This window comes from Gopherus evgoodei, chromosome 1 (assembly GCF_007399415.2).
Source record: "Gopherus evgoodei ecotype Sinaloan lineage chromosome 1, rGopEvg1_v1.p, whole genome shotgun sequence".
Taxonomy (NCBI): domain Eukaryota; kingdom Metazoa; phylum Chordata; order Testudines; family Testudinidae; genus Gopherus; species Gopherus evgoodei.
In genome coordinates, this window is record NC_044322.1 from 282,782,310 (window position 1) to 282,809,726 (window position 27,417).

A 27,417-nucleotide genomic window follows, 5' to 3' on the forward strand; every position below is an offset into this window, starting at 1 on the left:
CAAACTCTAATAAGTTCTCAAGCAGCATTTTTTGTACTTTACCTATCTGTAAATTTTGATTATCAATGATGGAAATATTTTTTAATCAGTTTCTGTGTGTACAGGGAAATCAGCATTTACCAATAAGAGTCTAATCCTTTCAAGCTTACTTATAATGTGCTCTTTTTACTTAACATTACTGATAATAAATTCACCCACAGAACACGGTTGAAGCAAATTCAGTTAAATATTTAAATGATTATTTGTGGAAAATCTTTGTATCCTATGTAACAGAACTATACATTGCCACAATTCCCCTATCAATGTGAGACTAGGATGACATGGAGGTAGATAAGAAAGGCCTGGAATAACAAAGAAAACTGCAGGTTTCAGAGTGGTAGACGTGTTAGTCTCTTTCAGCAAAAACAACAAGGAATCATTGTGGCCCCTTAGAGACTAACAAATTTATTTGGGCATAAGCTTTTGTGGGCTAAAACCCACTTCAACAGATGCATGGAGTGGAAAATACAGTAGGCAGGTATAAATACAGAGCCATATATATAGAAGAACCTATAGCTGCATGGATGAGTCTGTGGTTGACTTGGTGTGTTGGGGGAACCTATAGCTTAGGGGCAGGAAGTCTTTTCTTGGGTGTTGCTGGTTGCCAGCATCTGTGGGTCTTGGTGTCTAGGTATAGCTATATGTGTGTGGATTGGGTGCGCCTGTGTGTATGCACAGCTGTTTGGCTGTGTTATGTATTGCTGGGTGTTGCCGTGCGTATGTGTCTGGGATCTGACTGGCATGGGGGCCTGGGCGCTGCAGGGTGTGTACAGCAGACAGTCAGGAGGCTGATGGAGTGTGGGGTGGGAGCTGGTTGCTGCAGGATGTGGTGGGAGCTGGGTGCTGAAGGGTGTGTATGGGGCGTGTGAGAGGGTTTCGGGGCTAGTGAGGGGGGCTGAGGACTATAGGTCGGTCTGGGGGCTTCAGACAGGTGGGTTTGGAGGCTGTAGGGTGTGGTGGGGGTCTAGGCACTGCGGTGAGGGGGAGAAGCGATAAGTCCGCGGATCTCACGGCAGTTACGCCCCACTCGCCCGGTTACGAGTCCTAGTGGCATGCAGCGGGGGTGGGCGGGCAAAGCCCGCCCACTTCTAAAGGGCCTTCCCCCAGCCTAAGGGGAGGACCCACAGGTCTGGGACACCAAGTAATTACAGGGGGACAACTAATGAAAAAACAGGATTGGGAGTGAGGTCATGGGGCTTTACGGCAGCGGTCCCTGAACCAGACTCACCTCTCGCTCCTCCCTGCTGCCGTGACTACATTTCCCAGAAGGCTGTAGGTAGTGGAGTGACGTCAACGGAAACAGATCACGCGTTCCTTCCGGTTGTGCGTGTGTACCGAGCGGAGCCGAGACCCAGCGGAGCCTGAATCCCGATAAGACAAGATGGCCGGGCTGCCCCGCAGGATCATCAAGGTAACCACTGCCCCCCCTCCCCCACTCAGCCGCTATCTGCCGCCATCCCCCCGCGCCGGGCGCAGAGCGCGGGGTTTCCGGTGCGCGGAGCTGGGTAGAGTGCGGGGAGGCGGGTTCAGCCGCTCCGTTGACCAGGAGAGCCACGGGCAGGCCCGGCGGGGCTGGGAGCGGCGCGGGAGCGGGTGGGGCCCGTGCCTGTGGAGCCGCCATTTCGCCCCCCCGCCCCCGGGCTGCGTGAGCGAGGATGGCGCCGCCGGAGGCCCCGTGTGGCGGCGGCGGCGAGAGGAGCGTTTGCGGGGCCCGGGCGGAGTCTTGGCGCCGCTGCTGCCGACGCGGCGCGGGGAATGAATGAGCAGGTGAGGCCGCGGCCTGTGCGCCGCCTCTGGGCCCTCTGTCCCTTGGCCCCGAAGTGGTGTTAGCCGCGGCTCCCCCGGCCAGCCCCACCCCGGACTCGGTGCCTCCGGTCCCCCTCGCGGCAGGAGACGCTCAGTTACTGCGCAGAGCGTCCTGGGCTTCTCAGCGGGGCAGGGCCCGGCAGTGGATTTCGCAGGGGGCTGCACCTTCTGTGACAGCGGCAACGAGGAAAATGCGGTACCAGGCTGAATGAAACAACGTGCTCCAGTGCGTCGTGCGCCAGCATCCTGCTCCCACCCGCGTTTCCTAAGGAAGACTGGGACACACACACACCCCATTGAAGCCCATCTTCAGCCTGGCAGTTAGGGCTTTCTGGTTTGCGCTAGTGGCGATTTGTTAATATTTGATGACTCAGGACTGACTGTCTGTCTGAGGAAATAAGGTTACACCAGTTAGGATGACTGCCCCAAATAGGAATTGTTAACGTGTTGTCTAGACTGTTCACAGTATCTGTGAAGTATGTGTGTTGCTTGAATTTTAACTGTAAAAGCTTTTTTAATAACCCCAGCAAATTAGCTCTTTCCGCATCTTTAACACTTAAGAGTAGGTCTGATATTGTTTTAATTGTAGGTGCGTCTTCCTAACTGGATGGTAATTTATAGGTAGTGAGCAAGATAATTCTAAAAGGAATTTCTCTAGGCATCTAGTGTAGTAAACAAGTAATCTTTAAACTGTATATGAATTTGAAACTCAGAACAATGAAGACCCCTTGAATTCCGGATATTTGGTTTGTGTGTACATCAAATTGTATATGGAATAAGGGCTTAAAATATTTTTGAATATTGTGGATATTGTAAGTAGAGTTCTTTTAGTAGTAGTTATCTAAACCAAGCAGTATGTTAATATCATCTGCCTCACTTCTCAATTTGTAACAATACATTCATGCAGTGCAATGTGAATCCAACAAATTTCTTGGATCACACTAATATGTTTGCTAAAATATGTAATCATGATTACTTCAGAACTACTCTGGTTAGTTCAAACCACTGAGTACTCTGAGTCTGATAAACTTCTTTGATATCAGCTTATATAAATATTACAGGAGATGGAAGTGAAATCACACAATAAAAATTCACGAATGTAGCACAGTATTGATCTGATATGGCTCTGTCCCCTCTTGTTAGTACAACATAAATATCCTTCTTACTACCTACATCTACAACTCCAACTTTTCAGAAGTGATGTAATGACTAGTTCTATAAAAGTAACAAGTTTATTCAAGTAACAAGGTCCATTTGATGGGAAATGACACTGTTTTTCCTATTTAATTGAATGAATGTTATACAAATAATTTATAATGCTGTATAGCTGTTCTTGGCTGAACACACTAAAAGTTTGCAACCATTGCAAACAGCAGAGAACAGGAAAATATGCACGTTAGATTGTCTTAAAATGAAAAGTTGCATAATAGCTGGGATAATGAAATTAGAATAGGAAAAAAACACACTAAAACTATGCAAGGGTATTATTAAGATTATAAAATTTATTAATTTCTTAATGTTGACAGGTCATGTTGAGAATTAAATCAAATTGTATTAATACAATTTTGTCCTTATCACTCATTCAGCCATCTCAATGAACAACAACCACTGGAAATGTTACTGAAATGTGTAAGGGTAGAATATTTAGGATTACAAAATAGTGGAAACAAGATTATTGGGGTTGATAAAAATCATTGATTTTGATGATGATTGGATTTTTATTTAAATAAACCTAATTAAAATTAAATATGAAATTGACAACCTGTTAAGGCCTAAACATATAATCGAGTACAATCCTATATACTATTTATTTTGTGATTAATTTATAGTTGCTATCATGTTTTTAAAGAAAGTCTAATCAATGAACTGGTGGAAGTTACTGGCAGAGCATCTAGAGTCAGAATTTGTTGAATGCTAAATCAGCTTTTGATAACACTAGCCTCTTCTGCAGGTGTAGAGATTATTTTCTTCACTTCTGTGTGTTCAGTTTAGTTAAATAACTAGTTCACTCAGAGTTAAGCAACTAATTGGGAATTGAGAAAGCAAGGAAGCTACTTTTTCTCTTTCAATATGTGAATGAAAACTAGGTGTGAGGGGATGAAATCTACTAGATCTAAAATCTTGAAGGAGATGGTAACCAGATACAATTGGTTCAACTCACTGACTAGAGTTAAACTGATTTAACTGAGTATTACATGCAGAACATGTTTTGATGAAGTTTGTTTCCAGCACATTTAAGATAGTTTTATTTAATCTAGAAAAGTTCACATTTAAATATATAAAATGTGTTTATTCATTTGTAATTGAATTTTCATCCAAATAAAACTAGGCACATCACAAATGTAGTAATTGTCTAGTAAAGAATGCAGTATTAATCATTGTCAAACAATAAAACATAAGAATCTGAATAAATGTAAGTTAAGCCATATAATTGCTTAAATAAATGTGTAGTTATAGTGTATCCTGGTTAACAAAAAGAATACAAGTTTGTATAAAAGCTTTATTTATTGGTAAATCAACATGTTTTAATTGTTACCAACCAATGAGAATCCATTTTTTCCTAAAGAAAAGGTTAAAGTACAAATACAAAACACAGAATTGAAGATTTAAGTAAGTCTCCTGCTTGCTGATTAAAATCCATGATTTTAATTGCTTGGCTTTAAATAAGCCCACACTGTTTGTTATGGAGAGCTGTAGCAAAAGCTCTATAGTTAAGCTGAATCTCCCATTATGTTTTAGGTGTCTTTGGATTCACCTCTTTATCGTCACCAAAAAATAATGAAACTGCCTCTAAGCTGGTAACAAGTTCCTCTCCCTGAGATGTTTTTGCTTTCTTTTCATGAGCTTTGAAGCAAATAACAATTTCTTTCCAAGGTATAGATGGAAGTGTGTCATCTAGAAAAGTATCCCAGTGCTTTTTTGCCCCTTGCAGCTTAAAACTAGACACTGGATATTTGTCTGATTTTTGGAGGTGTTGCTTGATCTTTTGGAAAGTGCTAATTTATTAAGAGAATAATGCATGCTTTAGGTTAAGTATATAGAGAAATATATTCTGATGCTTCCATAGACTCCAGAGCTTTTGAATTTTGGATTGGTTATTATGGATTGTAGTGGTCCATTTTGTAATGTTCATACTGTGCCTTAGAATGGGGGTGTCAGACATACAGCCTTTGGGTCACATTTGGCCTACATGACTAAAATTGCGCAGTCTGTTTATTTTTCTAAATGAAAGTTTCTATCCACCATGGCTGCAGAGAGATCCTTCCGAATCTAAACTGGTTGTGTCTGTCTGAGTCTGCAGACGTCTGAAACAAAAAGCTATAGTGAATTCCGAAAGCCAGTGATACTTGAATGTCAACATCAAATATTCCATTGCTGATTGTTTTGATGGCATAGGAAAGAGAGTGGGAGTGAAGCCCTTGGTGGTCAGATTTTGGAGTTGCAGGGAAGCAAATGCAGAGAAAATAATAGAGAGAAGACAGGTCAGAGGGAGAGAAACAGAAGGTTGGAAATAGTGGTGGCCTAAAAGAGAGTATATATTTTTTTACCAAATGTGAGTGTATGAATAAATAAAAGTTTAGTTACTAAATAAAGACTCTACTCTCCCTTTGATATCTTTGCAAGCCTTCCACTGATATCTGTGGGGGGTCTGCTCTGGATTGAGGAGAGTATGAAGTTCTAAATATATGTTCTGGCTGATGGGGCATATGGAATCCAGTCCTCTCTTCAGCAGGGGATTGACCACCTTCCTATTGGTCTGGTGTCTTCAGGTTGGCCAGGGCAAGGTCTCACTACTCTTCAGTCTGCTGCTTCATGATTTTGTACAGGCTGGGTCTCCTCCAAGAGGAGGGTAACCTGCCCCATGCCTCCTCAGCAGAGGACTCTACATGTATGTGGGACTTCGTGCTACTCCAGTAAAGGATTTTGGATGGTAGCATAAAATGATTTAATGGTACTACTGCCAAGTATTAATGTATTATAGGGGGTAAAATTAGTTGATTTGCTGTATGTATGTGTGCTCACCAGCATTAGCTGGGAGCACTGAGTTCAGGCAGCAGGAGAAACTGATCTGTTTGGGCCTACACAATGGGAGTTGGAGACAAGGCTAGATGTAGCTTGAGGCTAGTGTATTTCAGCTGGGCAGGTAATTTTTTCAAATCCTGAGCTGAAGACATGGTCTATTAGAGAAACGTGCACCAGAATAACTACATTGATGCAGTGTGTCTGCATTAGGGATTTCACACTGAATGTAAATGTGCCATTTACATTAATGATTTAATTCAGTGAATTTCATTGGAGTAGTGCATCTGCATTGGAGAAATTTACACCAGTATAACTACACCAGTGCAACCCATCCCCAGTGTAGAAAGGAACTCCGCTTCATTGTATAATACTTCTGGGGAATGGTCCTCTGTGTGGTCACTTTTGGTGAAGAGATGTAAAAGACTGTTTCCAGTAACACTGATCTTAAAGAACTGTTTTGCTACAGTGAGATGGCAGGTGTAGTCTAGCGCAATTGAGCAACTTTGCAATCTTCAGCATCACTGGTGTGGTGGTGATGAGCCTTAGGATAGAACTATCTTTTGGTTTTTGATGGTTTTGCAGGTGATGGTAGGTGCCTAATTTTGGATAGTTGACCTTCATTGTGTGCGTTCATACATACATTTCCATGCTGACATTTTCCTTTGAGAAAAGTACCACACTCTGTCCAGTGATTTTCTTAAAAGTAACTAATGGAAGTTTACAATCAACTCAGATGTTTTTTACTAAAATGTTTTTTAAAACTTGAGAATATGCCATATTGTATTAAGATCTTAGCAAATAAAATAAAACCAGTTTGGTTCATATCATACAGTGCTGGCTATGGCTACTTTGTTTTCTTCATGGGCCATTACTTATGCATCTGATAAACTCCTTTTCTAGACTTTGTGTGAAAATACAGAAGATAATGCACTGATATATGAAGTCAGTGAAATAGGTCCACAGTTGCATCTCCTCAGACCACAATTTTTGAGAAGTCGCCTGCTTCAGATATAAAATGTGCTATTTATTATGTATTTTGATGTGCTGAATTCAAATATGACAATTAAAACAACTGGCTACTGTTTCTAAAATATTTAAGTTTTTACATTTTATGTCTATGTATATTGTGTAGATAGTAGAGTTTTAATCATAAATTGTAAACCTAGGTCTTTTCATGTGTTTATGGTTGCTTTACATGATTTCACCTGTCCTGTTTATGTAACACTTTAAAAATCAGCAGAAGGGTTATATAACTAAAATTTATTATGAAACAAAAGGCAAAAAACTATTATGTACATAGTTTAGTCCTATTCAGTGTCTACTCGGCCCTTCTTGGCTTGTCTCTTGTATTCATTAAATGGAGCATCTCTTGTCCCTGTCCAGCAATAGTCTGCAAGCATTGATGGGCTCCATTTGCCCTGATAGCCTGCCAGGAGATTCCACTGCTGTAGTCTGGAGCCCAACAGCTCTGCCTTACTCTTGGGTAGTTCCAAATCCCTGACAAGGTCATTCAGTTCACCTTGTGTTATGAGGTGTGGTTCAGAGGAGGAGGATGGGAGAAAATGTGGGTCCTGTGGCATTGATGGTTCAGGACCAGAAGTTTCTTCCTCTTCCTCCTCTGACTCAAGTGAAAATGATTCTGGTGCATCAGGAACCGGCAGTCCTTCTCCGTGGGGTACTGGGCGTATAGCTGATGGAATGTTTGGATAATGCACAGTCCACTTTTTCTTTGACACACCTTTCCCAACTGGAGGCACCATGCAGAAGTAACAATTGCTGGTATGATGTGTTGGCTCTCTCCAAATCATTGGCACTGCAAAAGGCATAGATTTCCTTTTCCTGTTCAACCACTGGCCAAGATTTGTTGCACAAATGTTGCAGCATATGTGTGGGGCCTACCTCTTGTCCTGATATCCAATTTTGCAGCCAAAATAAAGGTGATAGGCTTTCTTAACCATAGTGATTATACTGCGCTTTTGTGATGCAAAAGTCACTTCACCACAAACATAGCAGAAGTTATCTGAACTGTTCACACAAGTACGAGGCATCTCTGCTCACTTTGGCTAAACAGAAATGTGTCCCTTTGCAAAATCAAACATTGACAAATAAGAGAGCACCACACTGGATGATTTCTAGAGCTGATATAGGGCAGTTTGTTCAGCAGAGTGATTGCATCATCCATGACTTCTAGGAATAACATGATGCAATTCATATCATGTATGATGCAATACCAGCTTCAGATTGCATCATTCATTGTTTTGCCTCAAAAGCAAGTACTGTCCAAACCCAGTCATAGATTTATTCATAGATCCAGTCAAAGATGTATTTTACTCATTTCTGGTTTAAATTGAGATTCCTTCCCTTTATAACTCACTCATCCTCCGCCATTCCCAAGCCAAGGGTCGTATATACTGACCCAATAGCATATCTTGAAAACTAGAGCCAATCAACAATTTTAAGCATCATTTTCGTTCTCAGTGACCCAGAATTAGTAAAGTTGGACTACATTTACTTCAGAAGCATTTTGGCTGTAGAGCAGTGTAATTAGATGAGGCTCTCCTTCAGCCCCTTCCCCCCCCCCAATTTACCTTTTTACATGGAGCCAATCTGCCCTGGAGAGGGAGAAAATCATTTTCCCACTCTGATAGGGTATGAAAAAATGAATGTTCACTCATGTCATGCAGCTGGCTGTAATGGCTTTTTTTTTTCTTGTCCACGTCATTATGCTGCTTAATTGTAACCCCAGCTGCTCTCTAAGCAGCTATAATTTTTATTCTGTATACTTCAGTTTAATTTTCCAACTGTGTGATCAGGACCGGCTTTAGGCCGATTCCCCTGATTCCTGTGAATCAGGCCCTCCAAGGTAAGGCCACGGAAGACAGCTGCTGCCGGGGAAGGACTGTCCGCCAAAGTGCCGCCAGAAACAGCAGCAACCAGTTGAGCCGCCGCTGAATTGCCACCGCTGTCTTCGGCGGCAGCTTAATCGCTGTCGCCAGCGGCATTTTGGTGGCCGCCCTTTTGAATTGAGCCCCACACGTCCTAAAGTCGGCCCTGTGTGTGATAGATAGATAGTGGTAGAACATCTTAATTTACTTTATTCCAGATTCTAACTAACCACAGGCAAATTTTTGATATAATACATTTGTTAGTTTTAATTCAAACAGGTCCTGGCAAAATACATGGTTTAATGTTAATATCTATGTTGTAATAAGATATGTAGATGAGTGATGATTACATTGTTTTACCAGTGTATTGACTAAGGTGAGGCAAGGAGAAATCCCTGGACATTTATGCTCAAGTCAGTCATGTGCACGTGGGAAGGAAATGGTGACATGCCAATACTGGGAAACAGGTCCATGACTTGCCTGAGCATAGCCAGGATGAAATAGGCCCGTGACTCAAACTGAAATTGCAGGGAGAAGAAGAATGGGTCTGACTCAATGCGGGAGTCAGTAGTTGAAGGCAGGGTAGAATAAAAGAAATGATTTGTCCTGCATGGTTGGTAGGTGAGTGATAATTTCAGGTTCTTTAAATGGTCACTTGACTAATCTCTGATTACTGGCTAAGACTTGCTGCTTCTATCTCCTTTAGCCATTTTTCTGGAGAGCAGGGATCACACCTATATCTCAGCTAGAGAGCAGATATTAAAGAAACAAACCAGTAGGCATTTTAAACTAAAAGCCATTTCTCTTCATTCTCATCATTCCTGCATTTTTACCCCAACTATTTGCATGGCATCCTCCAAGTACAAAATGTCATCCTTAGACTCTTGCAGAAAGTGAACTTGAAGAGAGCCAGTCTTGAGTCATAATATTTTCCATTTCAATTCAGTTGAATTTTGCAATAAACCTTTTTAAAAAATCATAATTTTCAATGGCAGTAGTCTCCAGAACCTGACACTTACATGTGCAACATTAATAATAGGCTTTTATGTATACTGGTTAATTATATTTGAAATTTATTTTGGTGATTTACACAGATCTAGTATCAGAGGGGTAGCTGTGTTAGTCTGGATCTGTGTAAAGCGACAGAGTCCTATGGCACCTTATAGACTAACAGAAGTATTGGAGCATAAGCTGTTCTATAAGGGACTCTTTGTTGCTTTACACAGATCTAGTTACTGCTAGCTTAGACCTGGTGTAAACACAGGTTGTACCATTTTAACTAAATCAGTGTCTAAACAGACTTAATATGGTGCAACCCCCTTTTCTGGGCACTCTGGTTTGAGTGCTTTATATTGACTGACTGTAACTTGTCTGTCTTTTACGCTATTTTAAGAGTGCCCATTTGAGGTTTACTGATGTAACTAAATCAATTCCTAAATTTGATTATATCAGAATTTTTGTGGGTAAACAAAGTCTTTTACTATAGATCTCTTTTACTCAGATGTGTGCTAGGGAGGGACGCATGCTGATAAATCTTGATCTGGAGTTTGTTTTAAACTTCTGCTAAAAAGTAGCACATCCATCTACCATTTAAAGTATTTTAATTGTGAACACTAATATAAACTGGAAACAAATCTAATAAGGAAGAAGTTTACAATATTCACGTATTTTTGGAAACTGGACTTATTGGATGGGTTGTGACAATTATTTTTGTGGAAGTTGTTGGAGCTATATTTTTTTGCCATAAGATCTCCCTTTGAATGACTGTAAAACAAAAAATATAATATCCCTTTCAAATTTGGGTGAGCCTTCTTGTCATAACTGCCACTCAATATGTAATGAAAGGAGGAAAAATGTAAAATGGCTCTCTAACCACCTGCTTTGTAGATGTTTTTGCTAACTACATAGTGGCTAAGTGACTATTCACCCATCAAAGCATAACATTAAACATAGTGAAACCCCTTTAAAATAGGTAATGAGGCTGAATAGAAGAGGTGAGATCGGTGTAGAGGTAGTGGCTTAAACGCTTGTGGGGGGGATGTCATAAACAGATAGTTAAGGGTTAATGTCTCTTTTACCTGTAAAGGGTTACAAGCAGTGAACCTGGACCACCTGACCAGAGGACCAATCAGAAGACAAGATACTTTCAAATCTCGGTGGAGGGAAGTCTTCGTGTGTTTTCTTTGTCTGTTGTTCTCTCTGGGTTCTAAGAGTGACCAGACATACCTACAGGCTCTCTAATTTTCTGTTCACATAGTAAGTACAAGTAGAAGGGCAGTTCAGTCTTTTTGATTGTTTTCTTTATTTGCAAATGTGTATTTTGCTGGAAGGATTTTAATTTGTATTTGTGCTGGGGGGAAGGCTTCTCTCTAGTGTCTATAAGCTAAAAGACCCTGTAACATTTACCATCTAAATTACAGAGACAACTTTTACTTTTTTTCTTTCTTTTATTAAAAGCTTTTCTTTTTTAAGACCTGATTGATTTTTTCCCCTTGTTGAGGCTCAAGGGAATTGAGTCTGTACTCACCAGAGAATTGGTGGGAGACAGGGAGAGAGAAGGGAGGGGGGAAGGTAGAATCCCTCTGTTTTAGATTCACGGAGCTTGAATCTGTATTACCTCTTAGGAGTGCACCTTGCCCCCTCCTCTTCCCTCCTCCCTATCTGTTTTAGATTCAAGGAGTTTGAATCACAGTGATCTTCCAGGGTAACCCAGGGAGGGAAAACTTGGGAGAGGCAACGGTGGGGGAAAGGGTTTACTTTCCTTGTGTAAGATCCAGGGGGTCTGGGTCTTGGGGCCCTCTGAGAAGGTTTTGGGGGGACCAGAGTGTACCAAGCACTGCAATTCCTGCTTGGTGGCAGCACTACAAGATCTAAGCTGGTAATTAAGCTTAGGGGGATTCATGCTGGCACCCCATCTTTTGGACGCTAAGGTTCATTGTGGGGATTTATACCATGACAGGGGATATATTCAGAGTGAGGAGAAAGGATCCAGGAAAGGAACCATGAGGAGAACCAGTAGATGAGGGTGAGGTGCCATTAAAGAATGAGCCAAAAGACAGAACCAGTAAAACACAAGCAAAAAAAGCCAAGAGAGGAGTGTATAGAAGATGAGTACAGTCAGTAGCTACAGAAACAGGCAGATTAAAGAATTCTTGTATTGTAACTCTACACTATTCCAGGTTTTCCTGAAGATGGGAAAACTTCACAGATAATAACTAGAGGTGTAGGATTTACAGCCACCAACCAATTCTTGCCTTTACACCTGCTGGTTTGCTAGTCATTCACAATAAGATCAAGCTGTTTGCATGTACAGTAGGTGGAGTTGATTTAACTTTCACCTTGATAGGTTTTAACAGAGTACATGTATACTTTTTTATAGTGTTTATCCTGTAAAGACTGGGAAGCTCAAATGGGAAAGCATAGAGTGTGTAAAAGGACTTCCATATTGGCTCTGCAGATCAGGGAAACAATTATAATCATTATAAAAGGCACTACGGAAATACATGTAATTATTGTGGCTCAGTTTCCCCTCTAAAATAAGAATACTTTCCCATCTTGGTCAAATGTTTTGGGATCCTTTGATGTAAGGTGCTTCAGCACTCTGCAATAATCTGTATATACCCTTGTGTATATTTTAGTAGCTTCAGCATGCTGTTGCTTAGTGGTATAAATAGGAGATACTGATCTTCTCTGATCTCATTTGTCATTCTCTAAACAATGAGAACAATGCTGTGGAGCTTAACCACACAGAATAAAATCTGTCCCACTTTGCTGAGTTTCACTTTCTATATGTTGGGAGAATCTTCTTTTCGCTCTGCTATCCTCCCTTTCTCCCAACCCAAAACAAAAAAGCCACACACCTCCATGGGGTGGAGTATTTCTTTTGGCTATAGCAGTTAACTGGATTAACTTAAAAAGAAACCAAACAAATCATGTACTCCTTGTTCTTAAAATAAAATAGTTGACCCTTTCTCCTTCCAACACCCTTTATCTAATCTAATCTAATCTATCTATCTAATCTTATTTTTTGCATGGCTTCCATCCCCATCCTGTTCCCTGTACATCTCTTCCCCTTCCCCATTAATCCCCCAGGTTCAATCGGTCCCTCTTCCTTTAGGGAGGTGATCCCAGTAAATTCCCCCAATCAGTGGGACTCTCATGATCAATGAAAGCTGGAATCCTTTGTTCCAGAGCCCATCATTGTGTTCAGCCAGCCTGGAGGATCAGAAAGCAAGATAAGGTGCCCTTTCTACAAGGGAGAATACTGCTCCTTTTGGCTTGAAGAGAAAAGGATCAAGCTGAAGTTTGTACTGTTTAATCACTGACCCCAAACCTACCTTCCTTTAGGAAGTTCCCTGTTTCTCTCCCTCTTTCTTCTCAGTGGACATCTTTCTGTTTCTTAGTCAGCCCTGCAGCAGGGAATTGTGAATCTTCTCCTGTTGTTGGTGAAACACTAGATGCATGAACATATACACCTCTACCCCAACATAACGCTGTTGTCAGGAGCCAAAAAATCTTACCATGTTATAAGTGAAACCGCGTTATACCGAACTTGATTTGATCCACTGGGGTGCGCAGCCGTGCCATCAGTTTACCCCCCCCCCCTTCCCGGAGCGCTGCTTTACCGCGTTATATCCGAATTTGTGTCATATTGGGGTAGAGGTGTATCCGGTTCTCTCCTAGTTTCAGAAATTCTTTGTGGGTAGAGAAGAGTGGGCTATTCAATCACCCATAGCATGTAAATACCTATGATTGTGTGAACATTCACAATTAGAAAAGCTCTGGCTTAGTCACACACAACTGGGGTACTTTTCTAAGTCTTGCAAAGTACTGGTGAATTTGGGAGGGGGGAAAATGGTTCTCATGCTTTTGTTTTTGCAGAGGTGCTAACCTTGTCCAGTGTGTGTGTTAGGGTTTTTTTTGCTGGATGGGAGGAGCTGTACTCTGGTGCTCCACTTACGAGAACGTGGTGAGGTGTTTTAACTGGCTTCTTGGCACAGAGGTTTTTTTGTTTGTTTTTTGTTTGTTTTAATCTCAGTAGCGCAGTGGAGTAGTCTCCTTTGTATGAACTAACGTGTCTCTTGAGTCTTGGCCAAAGGTGTTAGAATTTTAAGCCAGTAGAGCAGCCTGTCTAGTAGAATGCTCCATAGTGCATCTGGGAATCTTCAGTCAGGCAAATTGCTTGATTGGTTGAGATTTCTGTGTAGCAAGGCTTTCACTACTAGCAATTATGTATTTTGGTGAAGTCATTCTCTTGTGACTCTGGATTTTAAAGAAAAGGAAAAGTAACAGTTTAAAAAAAATACTCGGTGTTTCTAAAGTTTATAACTGAGTTGTAAAATTTTTTTCTTTTTGAGTTAGGGGGTGTTTCATTAATGTTCAAATTAACAGGCTGTGGAAATGTGAAAATTAATCACTTGTGTTGAGAGATTTTCAGCTGCTCAGATGATACTGCCACTTAGTACTGAGCTGATTCAGTACTTAAAACAAGGCAGAGGAAGAACTTTCAGAACACCACTCTCATTATATAGCATTAAATGACCTACAGCCAATAACATTAAATCGCATTTTCAAGGCCCATTCTTTCTGTGACTTAGTTTCCAGTAGGCCTCAGAGCCAAATTTTCTAGGTCTTGCTAAAATGTTTTGTTCCGAATTGCTAGATGCCATTTCTGGCTTTCAGTGATCAAAAAGCTAATTTTGTACAGACGTTTATATTGGGATTTAATGTGTTTTTTGCAGCCTGCCTGTAAAATGTTACACGTAAGACTTTCCTTAATTTGCAATATTGTGGATCCCACAATATTAGGCTTACACCATAATTTTGTCAGCTGTGCAGCGCTGGATAGGAGCCCTGGCTACGGGTCCTACACATTAATGACTGTAATATACTTGCAGCAAAATGTCTGGTCACCACAAATTTAGCGGGCATAACATAATACTTGAGTATTGTTCCAGCAAATTTTTCTTCTCTGGCTTTTCCAAATTACTACAATTAATAAGAGTCCATTATTACTTTTCTGCAACTTTGTGTGTCTTGTCTGCAACTCAGCTGCAATTATTTGACAATCATCCCATGATTCAAATAGGGCCATAGTTATATATTTTTGCAATAACAATGGAGAATACTGCATATTTTTTTCTGTCTTGTCTGAACTCCCTATTTTATACATAAAGTATTTATTTAGGCTGAGATTTTTAAAGATACTTGATTGGATTTAGACTCCTGACTGCATAAATACCTTTTGAAAATGACTTAGGCTCCTAAATCAGTTAAGCATTGTGATGCTGAGCACAGAGATGCCTAAATACCTGTAAAAAAAAATCTTGGTCTGAGTCTTATTTTTCTGTGAATAAGTCTGATATCCAATAAAATTTTGTGTTAATTGTAAATATAGGACTTTCTTAGGTCCTGATCCAGTAAAGTACATAAGTACATGCTCCAAGTTTTTGAGCAGTTCCATTGATTTTATTGGCACTACTCACGTGCTGAAGTGCTCTGGAGGGTCAGGGTCTTGTTGAGTTGAATTTAAAGGACACTGGCAAATACTTAAAGTGGGGGCAAATCAAATATCCTTATTTTCAAATGGCAAGGACAAGATGGGCTTTCAACATTTGTTTGATAACTTTATTTTCTAATATAATTAATCTAGGCAGCATTCTCTAAAAGATAATGGTTAATAACCTTTGTATTTTTAATGCCTGGCTTCATATTCCAACAAGCTTATGTGTTATAGTGCCTTGCTCAGGTGTGTTGTTCAAGTATGAGAGCCCAGAAATCGGAGTAACAAGGGACAAAATTTACTGTACTTAGATGCTGCATAATGTCCCAGTGTGGTGTCACTACTCCTGTGCCTATACCCAACATTTTGCTTCCCTTCAAGAAGTTTAAAAGCTCCACAAGGCAGAAAGCACTGTAATGGGAGCTCTGCTGCTGCAACAGCAAACATTGAGTTAACAAGCAGAGTCTGCAAGAAATATATGAAGTGCATAAAAGTTGTACTGATGTAGATAAAACAGTTATAACCCACCTCATGTGGGCATAGTTAGCACAGTTTTATTGTGTTTATACAACTATAGTTAATTCTAGAATGGGAAAGGGAGTAAGCTATCCTGGTGTAAGACATCTCTCTACTGGAGTAATTGTTTTCACATTAGGGATTGTACTAGTATTGATCTAAAAATAATCCCCACACCCTTAACCAAAGTAGCTATAGTGTTACAGCTCTCAAGTTCAGACCTGGGCAAAGACTACAGCCTGGTCTGCATCATACGGTTAGGTTGACATAGGCTGCCTTGCATCAACCTAGCTGTGAAAGTGTCTTCACTTAAATTTGGCTCTGCTGACATAAGTGCTTCTTTGTGCCAGTTTAGTAATACCACCTCCCTTAGAGGCAGAGTCATGGTCAATGCTGCATCAGTGTAGACATTGTGTTGCTTACATCAGCTGTTATTGGCTTTCAGGGGTTATCCCACACTGACAATACAAGCACTTCCAGTGAGGTTGTGCATCACTGACACAAGGAGACAAGTGTGTGCACGCAGAAGTGATTTAATAACTATGGTGGTTGTATGCCAGAGTAAGTTAGGTCAACATAATTTTGTAGTGTAGATATGGCCTAAGGATATGTCTTCACTGCTCTCCGCCTCCACCAATTGCGCGCACACACACGCAGTGTTTGGAGAGGGGGTTGGTTTTTTTTACATAAATAACTAATGCAGATTAGCTCTCTTGCTTTAAAATCCTAGCCGAGACCAGGCTATTTGATGTAGCTGGGTGAAGTCACCCTAGGTGGGGGTGTAGTATTGATCTTGCCTCGCTACCTCCTAAAACTAGCTGTCCCCTGTAAAATCCTGGTAGACATAGCATCATAACTAACATGAATTAGTTTTATTTCTGTTTAAAACAAAAAAAACACCTTTTTTGGTAGTGAATACATAGCCTTACACCAAATTTATGAAGCAGTCCATACTTTCAGTAGGTGAGGCCTGGCTTTTCTCCCCTACATCTGATTGGCAAAATTTTGTTAATGAAAGTTGGAAAAAAGCAAAATTTAATGAACACTTCTGTGAAAAGCTTCCCACCATTTATGCCTAGTTACTGTCACTCAGGGCTTTAATCTGGTGGATACACCAAAAAAAGTGTTTACTGTCTCTTCTAGAAAAAGACAATTACTACATTTGTTGATACAAAATAAGTAGTAGTCATACAACATATTTAGCCAAAAATTAAGGTCATAAGTGTTATATAACTTAGCAGGAGTTTTTATATATTTAATTAAGTAACGTGGTGGTGGTGGTGTGGACTGTCTGTGATCTATTCTCAATTCTATTTTCATTTAAGACTCAATTTATTTTTTCTCATTTTGTGGGTATTATCTGCTTAATCATAGCTGATTAAAAGTGGTTCTAACTGTGATCTTTGAATAAAACATTTGTATTATCTTTGTCTTTTATAATACAGCTTGTGGCAGATTTTTATTTGGCAAGTGCTTTACAGCTAATTACTGTATGAGATAAGTAAACTGATAGTACTCGCCTTTAATGATTGTGGTGCTTTACTTTCTTTGTGATCTGATGCTTTTCTATAAATGAGGTTTTTCTGCTCAAAGTAATGGTTGTCCTTTTGGCTCTGAGACACACCTGTGTCAAAATGGTAAATATAGCCTTTAAATATTATTAGTTTCCGTGTTAATTTAATAAGTGTATTTTATCTAAACAGTACTTTCATGTACTCCAGTGCAAAGAGGCACATCCATCTTGTTTTGTAATGTTGCTGATTTGCAGCTGTAGTAGTGCTTCAGTCTTTGGGGTTATGTTTTGTGGGCACCCAACATAAAATATTTTTATAAACATCATGTGTGCACTGCATAAGCTTTAATTCTTGTAGTTGTACAAGTTTTTACTTCTATAATTTTCTCTCCCTTATTGCTTTGTGAACGATTCAGAGGGGAAATAGTGAAACTGACTAGATAGAAGTAGTAAACACAAAGTAAAGGAGAGGGACAATAGACGTTTTTCTAGTAATCTTAAATATGGTAATAGTCACAGTTTCAGGGTTAACTACATCTTTGATCCTCTCTTGGGTAGAGTGCACTCGCTCGCGCACTCTTTTTCTTCTCTTGTCCTCTCCCCCTTCAGATCAAGGTCCCTCTGTACCTCACTGTGATTTTTTTCCCCCAGTAGATCTGAGCATGGTCCAGCATTTGTGGTTAACCTTTCTGCACCACTTATCAAGCAGTCTTCACAAAGTAAAATACACTTAGTTTTAGGATAAAAGCATTGCATTAAAAAATATACATAGGAACTTTCATTGTTTTCTGTATGTGCTAAAAGCTTACCAGAGGTCACGTTGTGCCCCCTGTCCAACATAAGGCTCTGGTATATATCAGTCCGTCAAATCCCTCAACTTGGTCTGCTCTCCTGGTTACCAGTTTGTGTCAGGTTTCGGACCCAGAACCCTTTGGATAGTATAACTGTTTCTTTATCAGTTTGATCTTTTGATCTCTGACCTCCTGTAGCAGGTAGTATAAGTCAGTGGTCCTTTCCTCCCCGGGAGAGTTTCAAAAGGCTGTTTTTGTTTTGTTTTCCTTTCCCACCTGCACTAATCGCCCCTTAGGGATTCTAGGTTCCACAGGTTTTCATGTTTTAAACATAAAATAAAGATGCTGCATGTGTTTGCAGTATCAGTAACAGAAGCAGATTAAAAATGCTTTAACATAAGGATGGGTTTCTCTTTAAATTGATAATACTGCATAAACATAAAGCTTTCTTTCAGTAATGCAGAAGAATGGAATTGTGCAAGTTCAGTCTGATAACTTAAATTTGGTTTATGGCTGTGAATACATTGCACGTTTGTTTTATTGAATCATTCTAAAGTCCTCTCCCTACTACATAGGAAAACTTGAACATTTGAAATAGCTCTTCCTTCTGATTCTTTGGCCTGGTCTACACTATGCATTTAAACCAAATTTAGCAGCGTTAAACCGATTTAATGCTGCACCCGTCCACACAATGAAGCCCTTTGTATCGCTATAAAGGGCTCTTTAAACTGATTTCTGTACTCGTCCCCAAGAAGGGGAGTAGTGCTGAAATCGGTACTGCCATGTCGGATTAGGGTTAGTGTGGCTGCAAATCGACGGTATTGGCCTCCGGGCGGTATCCCACAGTGCACCATTGTGACCACTCTGGAAAGCAATCCGAACTCGGATGCACTGGCCAGGTAAACAGGAAAAGCCCCGCAAACTTTTGAATTTCATTTCCTGTTTGCCCAGCGTGGAGCTCTGATCAGCACGAGTGGCAATGCAGTCCCAAATCCAAAAAGAGCTCCAGCATGGACCGTACGGGAGATACTGGATCAGATCGCTGTATGGGGAGACAGATCTGTTCTATCAGAGCTCTGTTACAGAAGACGAAATGCCAGAGCATTTGAAAAAATCTCCAGGCTATGATACAGAGTCCACAGCACAGTGCTGCGTGACAAGCGTAACGGAAAGCCAAAGAATCAAATGAATGCTCACGGAGGGAGGGAGGAAGGGAGGGTGTACTGAGAACTCCAGCTATTCCGCAGTCTCCGAAAAGTATTTGCATTCTTGACTGAACTCCCAGTGCCTGAAGGGTCAAAACCATTTTGCCTGGTGTTTCAGGGTATATGTTATCAATTTACACCCTCCCCTCTGCCCCCACAAAAGGAAAGTGGGGGAAAAAAATTTCTCGCCTTTTTTCAGTGTTGCCCTATGTCTACAGCATGCTGCTGGTAGATGGGGTGCTGCAGCACTGAACACCAGTATCCCTTTCCTGGTGGCAGATGGTGCAATATGACTGATATCCGTCTTCTTCATCAGCCCGTGAGTGCTCCTGGCTGGGCTCGGTAAAAATAGGAATGATTCCCGGCCGATGGTACAAAACGGCTGGTAACCGTCCTCATCTTAGCAACTGGAGACTGAGCTCCATCAGCCCCCGCCCCCTTCATGTCTAAAGAAAAGATTCTGTACTGCCTGGACTATCATAGCAGCTGGAGGCTTCCTCCCCCTCATTTTATCTCACTAAAAAGTCAGTGTTTCTTATTCCTGCATTCTTTATTCATCACACAAATGAGGGGACACTGTCACGGTAGCCCAGGAGCGTTGGGGGAGGAGGGAAGCAATGGGTGGGGTTGTTGCAGGGGCACCCCCTAGAATGGCATGCAGCTCATCATTTCTGCGGGATTTCTGGGGCTCTGACATGGAGCGGCTGTGCTCTCTGGTTCTCTAGTACACTTGCCCCGTATTCTAGGCAGGACTGACTCTATTTTTAGACAAAACGAAGGGAATGACCTGGGGAGTCATTCCCATTTTTGTCCATGCGCCCTTGGCCGACCTCAGCGAGGCCTGCCAGGAGCACCCATGACAGCAGCAGATGGTACAAAAGACTGAACTGTCATCTCATCACCAATTTACAATGGTAGATGGTGCAGTGGGGATGGTAACAGTCTCTGCTACCTTGCAAAGGCAAATGAATGCTGTTGTGTAGCACTGCAGTACCGAGTCTGTCAGCGGCATCCAGTACACATACAGTGACGAGGCAAAACGGGTTCCATGGTTGGCATGCTATGGCGTCTGCCAGGGCAATCCAGGGAAAAAGGGCGCGACATGATTGTCTGCTGTTGCTTTCATGGAGGAAGGATTGAGTGACAACATTTACCCAGAATCACCTGCGACACTATTTTTGCATTGGGCTCTCAACCCAGAATTCCAATGGGTGGGGGAGACTACGGGAACATGGGATAGCTACCCACAGTGCAACGCTTCGGAAATCGACGGTAGCCTCGGTACATGGACATACACTGCCGAATTAATGTGCTTAGTGTGGCAGCGTGCACTTGACTTTATACAATCTGTTTTTAAAAAAACGATTTATGTAAAATCAGAATAATCCCGTAGTGTAGACATATCCTTTGTTTGCTAGGCATTTTTATGTAGTGCACATTGGGAAGCACTTTCCTCAGCATAATGGTGGTGGGGTTTTCCTTGGAGAGTTCTCTGTAGTAATCCAGCTTGTTCATAGGTTCATCGCTTTTAAGGCTGGATGGGACTATTGTAATGATCACTGTGGATTTGATTTAAATCACTAGTCAGGAAGACTTGAATTAATCATGGTTTTTTACATAAAAGTGCATTCTTGTTGGTTGTTATAACCTTAATACATATTCTTCACAACTCACAGATAGATGTAGGCTTCATTTTCAGAAGGTACACACTATACATTTTTAAACAGTGATTTATTTTGGAAACTTTTCAGATTAGTTTTACAGCTATATCAGAAAATGACTGATTTGTTTGTTATTTCATTTACCAAAGGTAATTGAAGCAGATAGTTCACTTCCCAATGACTTCATAAATATCTCCAATTCAACAGGTTAATCATTAATATTTGGAGGATTTTTTTGCTATGCTGTATTAAGAGAACATCACCAGACAGACATTTACATTTTTAGTTAATTTAAACAACATTAAGTATTCTGTATCTTTTTCTTCAACAGCAAACCATATAATATTTTAACAAACCAAGCATATGTCCCTCGCTTCTCACCTTTATCTCCAGACTTCTTCTCCTTGTCCAGATCTATTCTGCTCCCAACAATCTTCTATTCATTGAACTTCTTGAGATTTTGCATTTGTAGAGAGAGGTAAGGGATTGACTCTGTGTACCCAAATTTGCAGAGGGACAATAGAGTTGAGGTCTGTTGTTTCTCACCTCTAAACATTTATTTAAAAACATTTTTGCTGTTAACAAACATGTTACCTCTGGAGACACAAATCCACAGTTTGAGAACTGCAAAACTAAGCATCTCTGATGGTATCTTCTAGACTGAGCACTTAGTCACATTGGGTAGATAGAAAGATTAACCTAAATAATATATACAGAAGCCTGTGGAACCCCATAAGATTGGGTCCCTAATCCATGAACTATTGGAACTCATTTACAAAACTTTTCTTAAACATTACATGGATATATTGTCTCATACTATAGAATTAGAATTTATAATCCGTATTCCATGATGAGATACATTATAGCTCAAAGATATCTTAATTAAAGATTAAACCATCTTTGGATAGGTTTTTCCTCAAAAAGCATTTTATCAAAAAAATCAGATTTAAATTAAAAAATGGTTTTTTAAAATTTTTTCTTAAAAAATCATTGATTTTTATCCACCCTGGTAATGATCTAGTATGACCTCTGTATAGCACAGTCCATAGCACTTTCCCAAAATAATTCCTAGAGCAGATCTTTTAGAAGAACGTTCAACCTTAATTTAGAAATTGTCAGTGATGGAGAATCCACCACGACGCTTGGTACATTGTTCCATTGATTGATTACTCTCATGCCTAATTTCCATTCTGAATTTGTCTCGCTCTTCCTATGTGATTTTTGTTTTTGTTTTTATACTTCACCTAATATGATACTTCACCATTTTCTATGGTTTTGCCTAAATCTACTTAAAATGAATATTTGGTATCCTGGTACAAATTTTGTCTAAATACATTTGCTGTGTTTTAAATAGCTTGTCTTTGTTACACCATGACTCTTTCTTCCTCCTCCAGGAAACTCAGCGCTTGCTGGCAGAACCAGTCCCTGGGATAAAAGCAGAGCCAGATGAGAGCAACGCACGTTATTTTCATGTGGTCATTGCAGGTCCACAGGATTCCCCCTTTGAGGGTGGGACATTTAAACTTGAACTATTCCTTCCAGAAGAATATCCAATGGCAGCTCCTAAAGTACGTTTCATGACCAAAATTTATCACCCTAATGTAGACAAGTTGGGAAGAATATGTTTAGATATTTTGAAAGGTAAGTGTCATCCTTTCCACTAAATACATTTCTCTTAAGTCATCTTAAGCAGGGAAAGCTGACAATTTAGATGTTAAAAGGATTACAAACTTTTTTTAATTTTAGCTTGCTCACAAGCCTGGTTTAAATGGCTTTAATCTGAGAGGAAAACACATTAAATCTGGGGGTGGTAATAAAGAATGTGGTATTTCATACTACTGTAAATCTGTTTCTTTAGATAAATGGTCCCCAGCTTTGCAGATCCGTACTGTTCTGCTATCAATCCAGGCTTTGCTAAGCGCTCCCAATCCAGATGATCCTTTAGCAAATGATGTAGCAGAGCAGTGGAAGACCAATGAAGCCCAAGCCATAGAAACAGGTAGTGTATCACACAAGTCATTACTTTTGTATTTGTGTGAAATTTTATGAAAACTAGATCACGAGTGTGTTTTCAATTTAAACTTAATTGTAAAACCTGACCTCCAGTTTTGTGCTTGTGACTTGCAAGAACAATAGTTTGCCTGTGCAGTTGATAGCCTTGAATGCAGGTGCAGAATCAGAGCCAGAGTGGAGGTCTGTTTTTCTTTTCTGAGGATCCACTTAGTTTGCACGTTTTACATTGACTGAACTCTTATTGAGAAAGAGAAACCATTACTTTCTGTACTTGTATCCATATCCTTATCAGTTCTTTAATAAATTGCAGTTTAGGTCCACAGAGCTCTGCAGCATCTCTAAATCTGCTTCTGGTGCAGGCTATAATAGAATGTAGTTTCCGTGGTAATAGAATAAATAGGCTGCATTACGCTTTCCCATTACGGGATCCTCTGCAGCCAGGCCATCTGTTTCGGTGAATCTTGTGGGCTTGGATTGTGACTAACATTCCACAGCTAACATGCTTATATTTGTGAAACAGTAACATAAAAATTAATTTAAAATACTCAGGTGCCTCTGCTTAACAAGCTCTTCTAATCAAAAGTTTGGGAAATGGAGTATATTGAAATGAATAAAATGAGATTTATTTCACTTTAAGAGTGTGCCTTTTTTTTTCTTTACAGCCAGAGCATGGACTAGGCTATATGCTATGAATAATATTTAAATTCGCTCTGAACATCAAGTGTGCATCACTTCTCCTATTCTGCCAAGACCTCTTCTGTTTTTTCTTTTGTTTGCATTTAATGGACACAGTCTTAGAAACATTACAGAATAAAAGCCCAGACATCTTCAGTCCTTTGGTGATTAAATGCACATTAGCAAATCTGTGTCTTGTCCTAATTCACTGGTGTAACGCATGAGCAGAGGCTAGAAATATCATCTGGATTGTTGTGAAATTGTTTAAAAGCAGCAGCACATCTCTGCTTTTAATAACTTTTTCCATCATGGTTCAAGTATAAGCACTGTGAATGAAGGTAGTCAAGGTTAGCTGCAGGGGTTTTTGTTTCAATTTTGTGAGCTCTTCCTCTTCCCTTTTTTTATGGCGATGCTAAACGCATTGGTTAAAGCAGCTAACCAGATACACTTTAGAATATGCTCTCTAGCCAAGTCTAACTTAGATGCTGTAGATGGACAGGCTTGATTGTTTGAACAAAAATGGGAACATTAAACATCCATCACCTTCACTAATAATATTGTGATTCTGCTGTCAAGTGTAGAAACCTCCTTTCAAGAAAAAGCTTGTGACCATTTTGTATGGCTTGTCTGGAAAATCTTCTGTAAATCTTATGTTTTAGTAAAATATTTTTTGTTATTCTACTTTGCCGTTGTACAGTTTATTTTTCTGTGGTTTTCACTTCTCTACTGTGACAATTGTATTTTAAAAAATTGAAACCAGAACAGAACAATTTGTCTTCTCCAGTCTGACAGATTAAATAGTAAAAGGAAGAATTTTCAAATTCCCTTACTTTTGTTGTTGCTGCTTTGTATTACTAGCTCATGCCACAGTGTGTTCTGAAATTGGCCAAGATAGTTCAAAATTATATTAGTAACTGATTCTTTCAAAATGAGCCTCTGATAAGTATAATTTATCACAGTTAGAAAGGTTTGACAATGCATTAACATGTATATACATAAGATGTTACGTATATACATCTCTAAAGCAGGAGGATAACACAGCAAATGACAGCAGTAACTGGGTAAATGTCACTTGTCTGTTTTGTGCTGATTATCAGGTATTACAGTATGCTCTTTAATTCTAACTCATGTCTCAAAAAAAGCATATAAAACACCAGTGTACAATACAGCTGTTACAGACCAGCTAATCAGTCAATTGATATTTGCTAAGCTACTTTCAGCTAGCCCCAACTGATCTTACCTATAAGCCTAAGTAAGCTGAATATCGCAAGAAAGGTTTGTTCATTTGGAGGAAGTAAATAATAGCTTCTTGCTTCCTTGCTATTACGTTTATAATTTTTTTTCATGTCTCTTGGAAGCCCATTTTAATTTCTTCTTCAGTTCGACTTCATATCCTTTTAAATACGTTTTTCCTTCCTAGTTGCCTCCACCCCCACCCTCTAGGAATGTTTTCTGATCTCTAAGCTTTCAGTGTGGCCAGTCTGAACTGTATAAATGACAGCCTACAATGGGAATGTATGTCTTGCAATTTACGGTGATGGCTATGTAGTCTGGTGGTATTCTCTGCCTCCCACACTCCTATTCTAGTATCATCTGGAGTTTCTATAGAATGTGGTGTATTTATTGTGCTCTTATGTAAGATGAAGATTATCTATTAAAGTTACATTTTCAACATACAAATGCTTTCAGTGACTGGTAACTGATATTGTCTCTCAAAGTGCACTGCATAGTAACATCACAGAACTTGGTTCAGAATAATTTAGTTCAGCACAAGATTTAAGGCACTTACAAAGCTGGGTTTAAAGTTTAGATTTCCTTACTGGATGTAGTTTCTCACATCTGTGGCTTGCAGCAGATCTTTAGTCTTATTCAGGTTGAGCAGGCCTCTTTACTGTAACTAACAAATCAGGTTTTTTGTTATTGAGATGAACATTTGTGCAGTTTAGTTGGTGGAAATTCTCTTGCATGTCATCATTTAGGTGACTAGTTAACTGAGCGTACATCTACCCTTAATTGTACAGTAACTGATAACACGGTAGATGGCTCTTCTGAATTCTTCTAAAATGAATCTAGCTAAAGATACACTTTAGTAGTATTAAAAGGTTGGTTTTTTTTTTTTACTGTTCACATTTATCAATGGATGCCTTTATTAGTATACTCTGAATATGTAACTGAATGGAAAAAGTACTCCTCCAGTCAAGCCATGGTAAAGGAATGGGAGTGCAGTAAATTTCATTGTGTGTGTATAGAGGCGCCAATGTATCCCCAGGCTTTTAAAGATTCTTAGTAAGTCTGGAATGTAGCTGAGAGATCTACTGGTTGAGTGTTGAATAGCTTCCCAACAATGTAAAGGTGTGGGGAAATAGCCTTGATGTGTCTACAGATTTAAGTTGTTTAGAAGGACATGCCTGTAAATGCTTATTTTAAAAACAATTGTAGTCTAAAAACTTCTCATGGCATAACTTCAATGATATCCACCATGATTTTAAGAATCCATAAGTATGGACTTCAAGGCCAAAACAAAGCAAAGTAGGATCTATGAAAATATAATTGTATATTGCAATAGTCACTTAACATCTGAATCTTGTGCTTTTAATTAAACTTAAAATGCAATGTCAGATATTTTCTGCATTGTGTCAAGTGATGCTTGCAGATATTTGACTTCCTGACTCGTATTTGAGAATGTTTTAAGTTCTTAGCTCATCTGTATAGTTGCCTGAATTATCTGAACCCAGATTAATGGAATTTATTTTTCAAATGGTGGTTAGAGATGCCCCACTATGTTTTGTTATCTAATGTTTCATTCCATGACCTCTAGAATTAAAATTTGCCACAAGTACAAGTGTGGTTGCCTTACCATAATGAGTACTAGTTAGAATTGTTAACCTTTACAGAAGAATTACAGTAAGTGTTTCCTTTTTATAGCTTTCCTTCAGTGCTATTGGTGCTAAGAGCTAACTGGCCTGAAAGCCTAAACAAGATTTGAAGCTGTATTTTAAATATTAGTTTATGGATGAAGTTTGTATAGGTAGAAGGCATGCATTGTAAACCAGACCCTACATTTTTATTTTTTTGCAATAACTAACTTTAGTCTAGGTCAAGGAAATACACTGGAAGGTCCTTTTGTTCTTGCATTTAAAAATGACAGTTCAGATTTCAGAATGTTAAACATTTAGCCATGATTTTACATGGAAATGAGATAGTGTATAAATCACTTAGAACTGATAGAATAAATGTCTTGGATATTAGGTGACTTCTGTAGCCTAAAAACAGTGGTGTTGCTTCTATAGCTTTCAAGAAAGCGTATTTCCCAACACATTATGGTTACTGTAAAACATCTTAATGGAATAGTAAAATCAAAAGTTGTGAAATTTCTCTCAATCTGTGTGTTCCGACTTGGAATTATTTTGAGGGTTACTTTAAAATAAAATGTCTGCGTTATAAACAACCTGTCGTGACTGTAATGTAATGGACACTTGAAATAAAAGGAAGCGTGATTATTCATTGCATATACACTGAGCATCATTTTTAAAAAGTGGTCCCTTTTTGTAGTATGATCATGGTATTGTTCAGTTTCACAGTGGTCTTTAAATGTCTGTGCAAAATAAGAAAATAAACTTTGTCAAATTTTTAAGCCCTCCATAACTCTTGTTTTCCATTTGCTGCTGCTTTGTAGTGGGAAGAAAAGTAAACCATTCTGTCCGAAAACTCTCGGACAAAGGTTAGACTCAGTTTCCTTGGTCTTGAAAAGTTATTTTCTGTTTCTTGCACAATACAGGAGTTTTTTA

At 39.6% G+C, this 27,417-nt stretch overlaps 1 protein-coding gene across 1 annotated transcript; it reads left to right on the top strand.

Moving 5' to 3' along the window:
- The first annotated feature begins 1,205 nt into the window (after nucleotides 1–1,205).
- UBE2N (ubiquitin conjugating enzyme E2 N) lies at nucleotides 1,206–27,264 on the top strand. Its single transcript, XM_030548556.1, has 4 exons — nucleotides 1,206–1,450; nucleotides 22,336–22,582; nucleotides 22,800–22,940; nucleotides 23,617–27,264. The coding sequence occupies exons 1-4, from the start codon at nucleotides 1,421–1,423 to the stop codon at nucleotides 23,655–23,657; spliced, it is 459 nt and encodes a 152-aa protein (XP_030404416.1). The 5' UTR covers nucleotides 1,206–1,420; the 3' UTR covers nucleotides 23,658–27,264.
- The last annotated feature ends 153 nt before the right edge of the window (nucleotides 27,265–27,417 follow it).

What these genes read in the sequence shown, in the direction of transcription:
- UBE2N (XM_030548556.1), top strand. Translation starts at nt 1,421, where the DNA reads ATGGCCGGGCTGCCCCGCAGGATCATCAAG. An exon ending in ATGTTTAGATATTTTGAAAG is followed by an intron (nt 22,583 to 22,799) that starts GTAAGTGTCATC and finishes CTGTTTCTTTAG; the next exon opens with ATAAATGGTCCCCAGCTTTG. An exon ending in AGCCCAAGCCATAGAAACAG is followed by an intron (nt 22,941 to 23,616) that starts GTAGTGTATCAC and finishes TTTTCTTTACAG; the next exon opens with CCAGAGCATGGACTAGGCTA.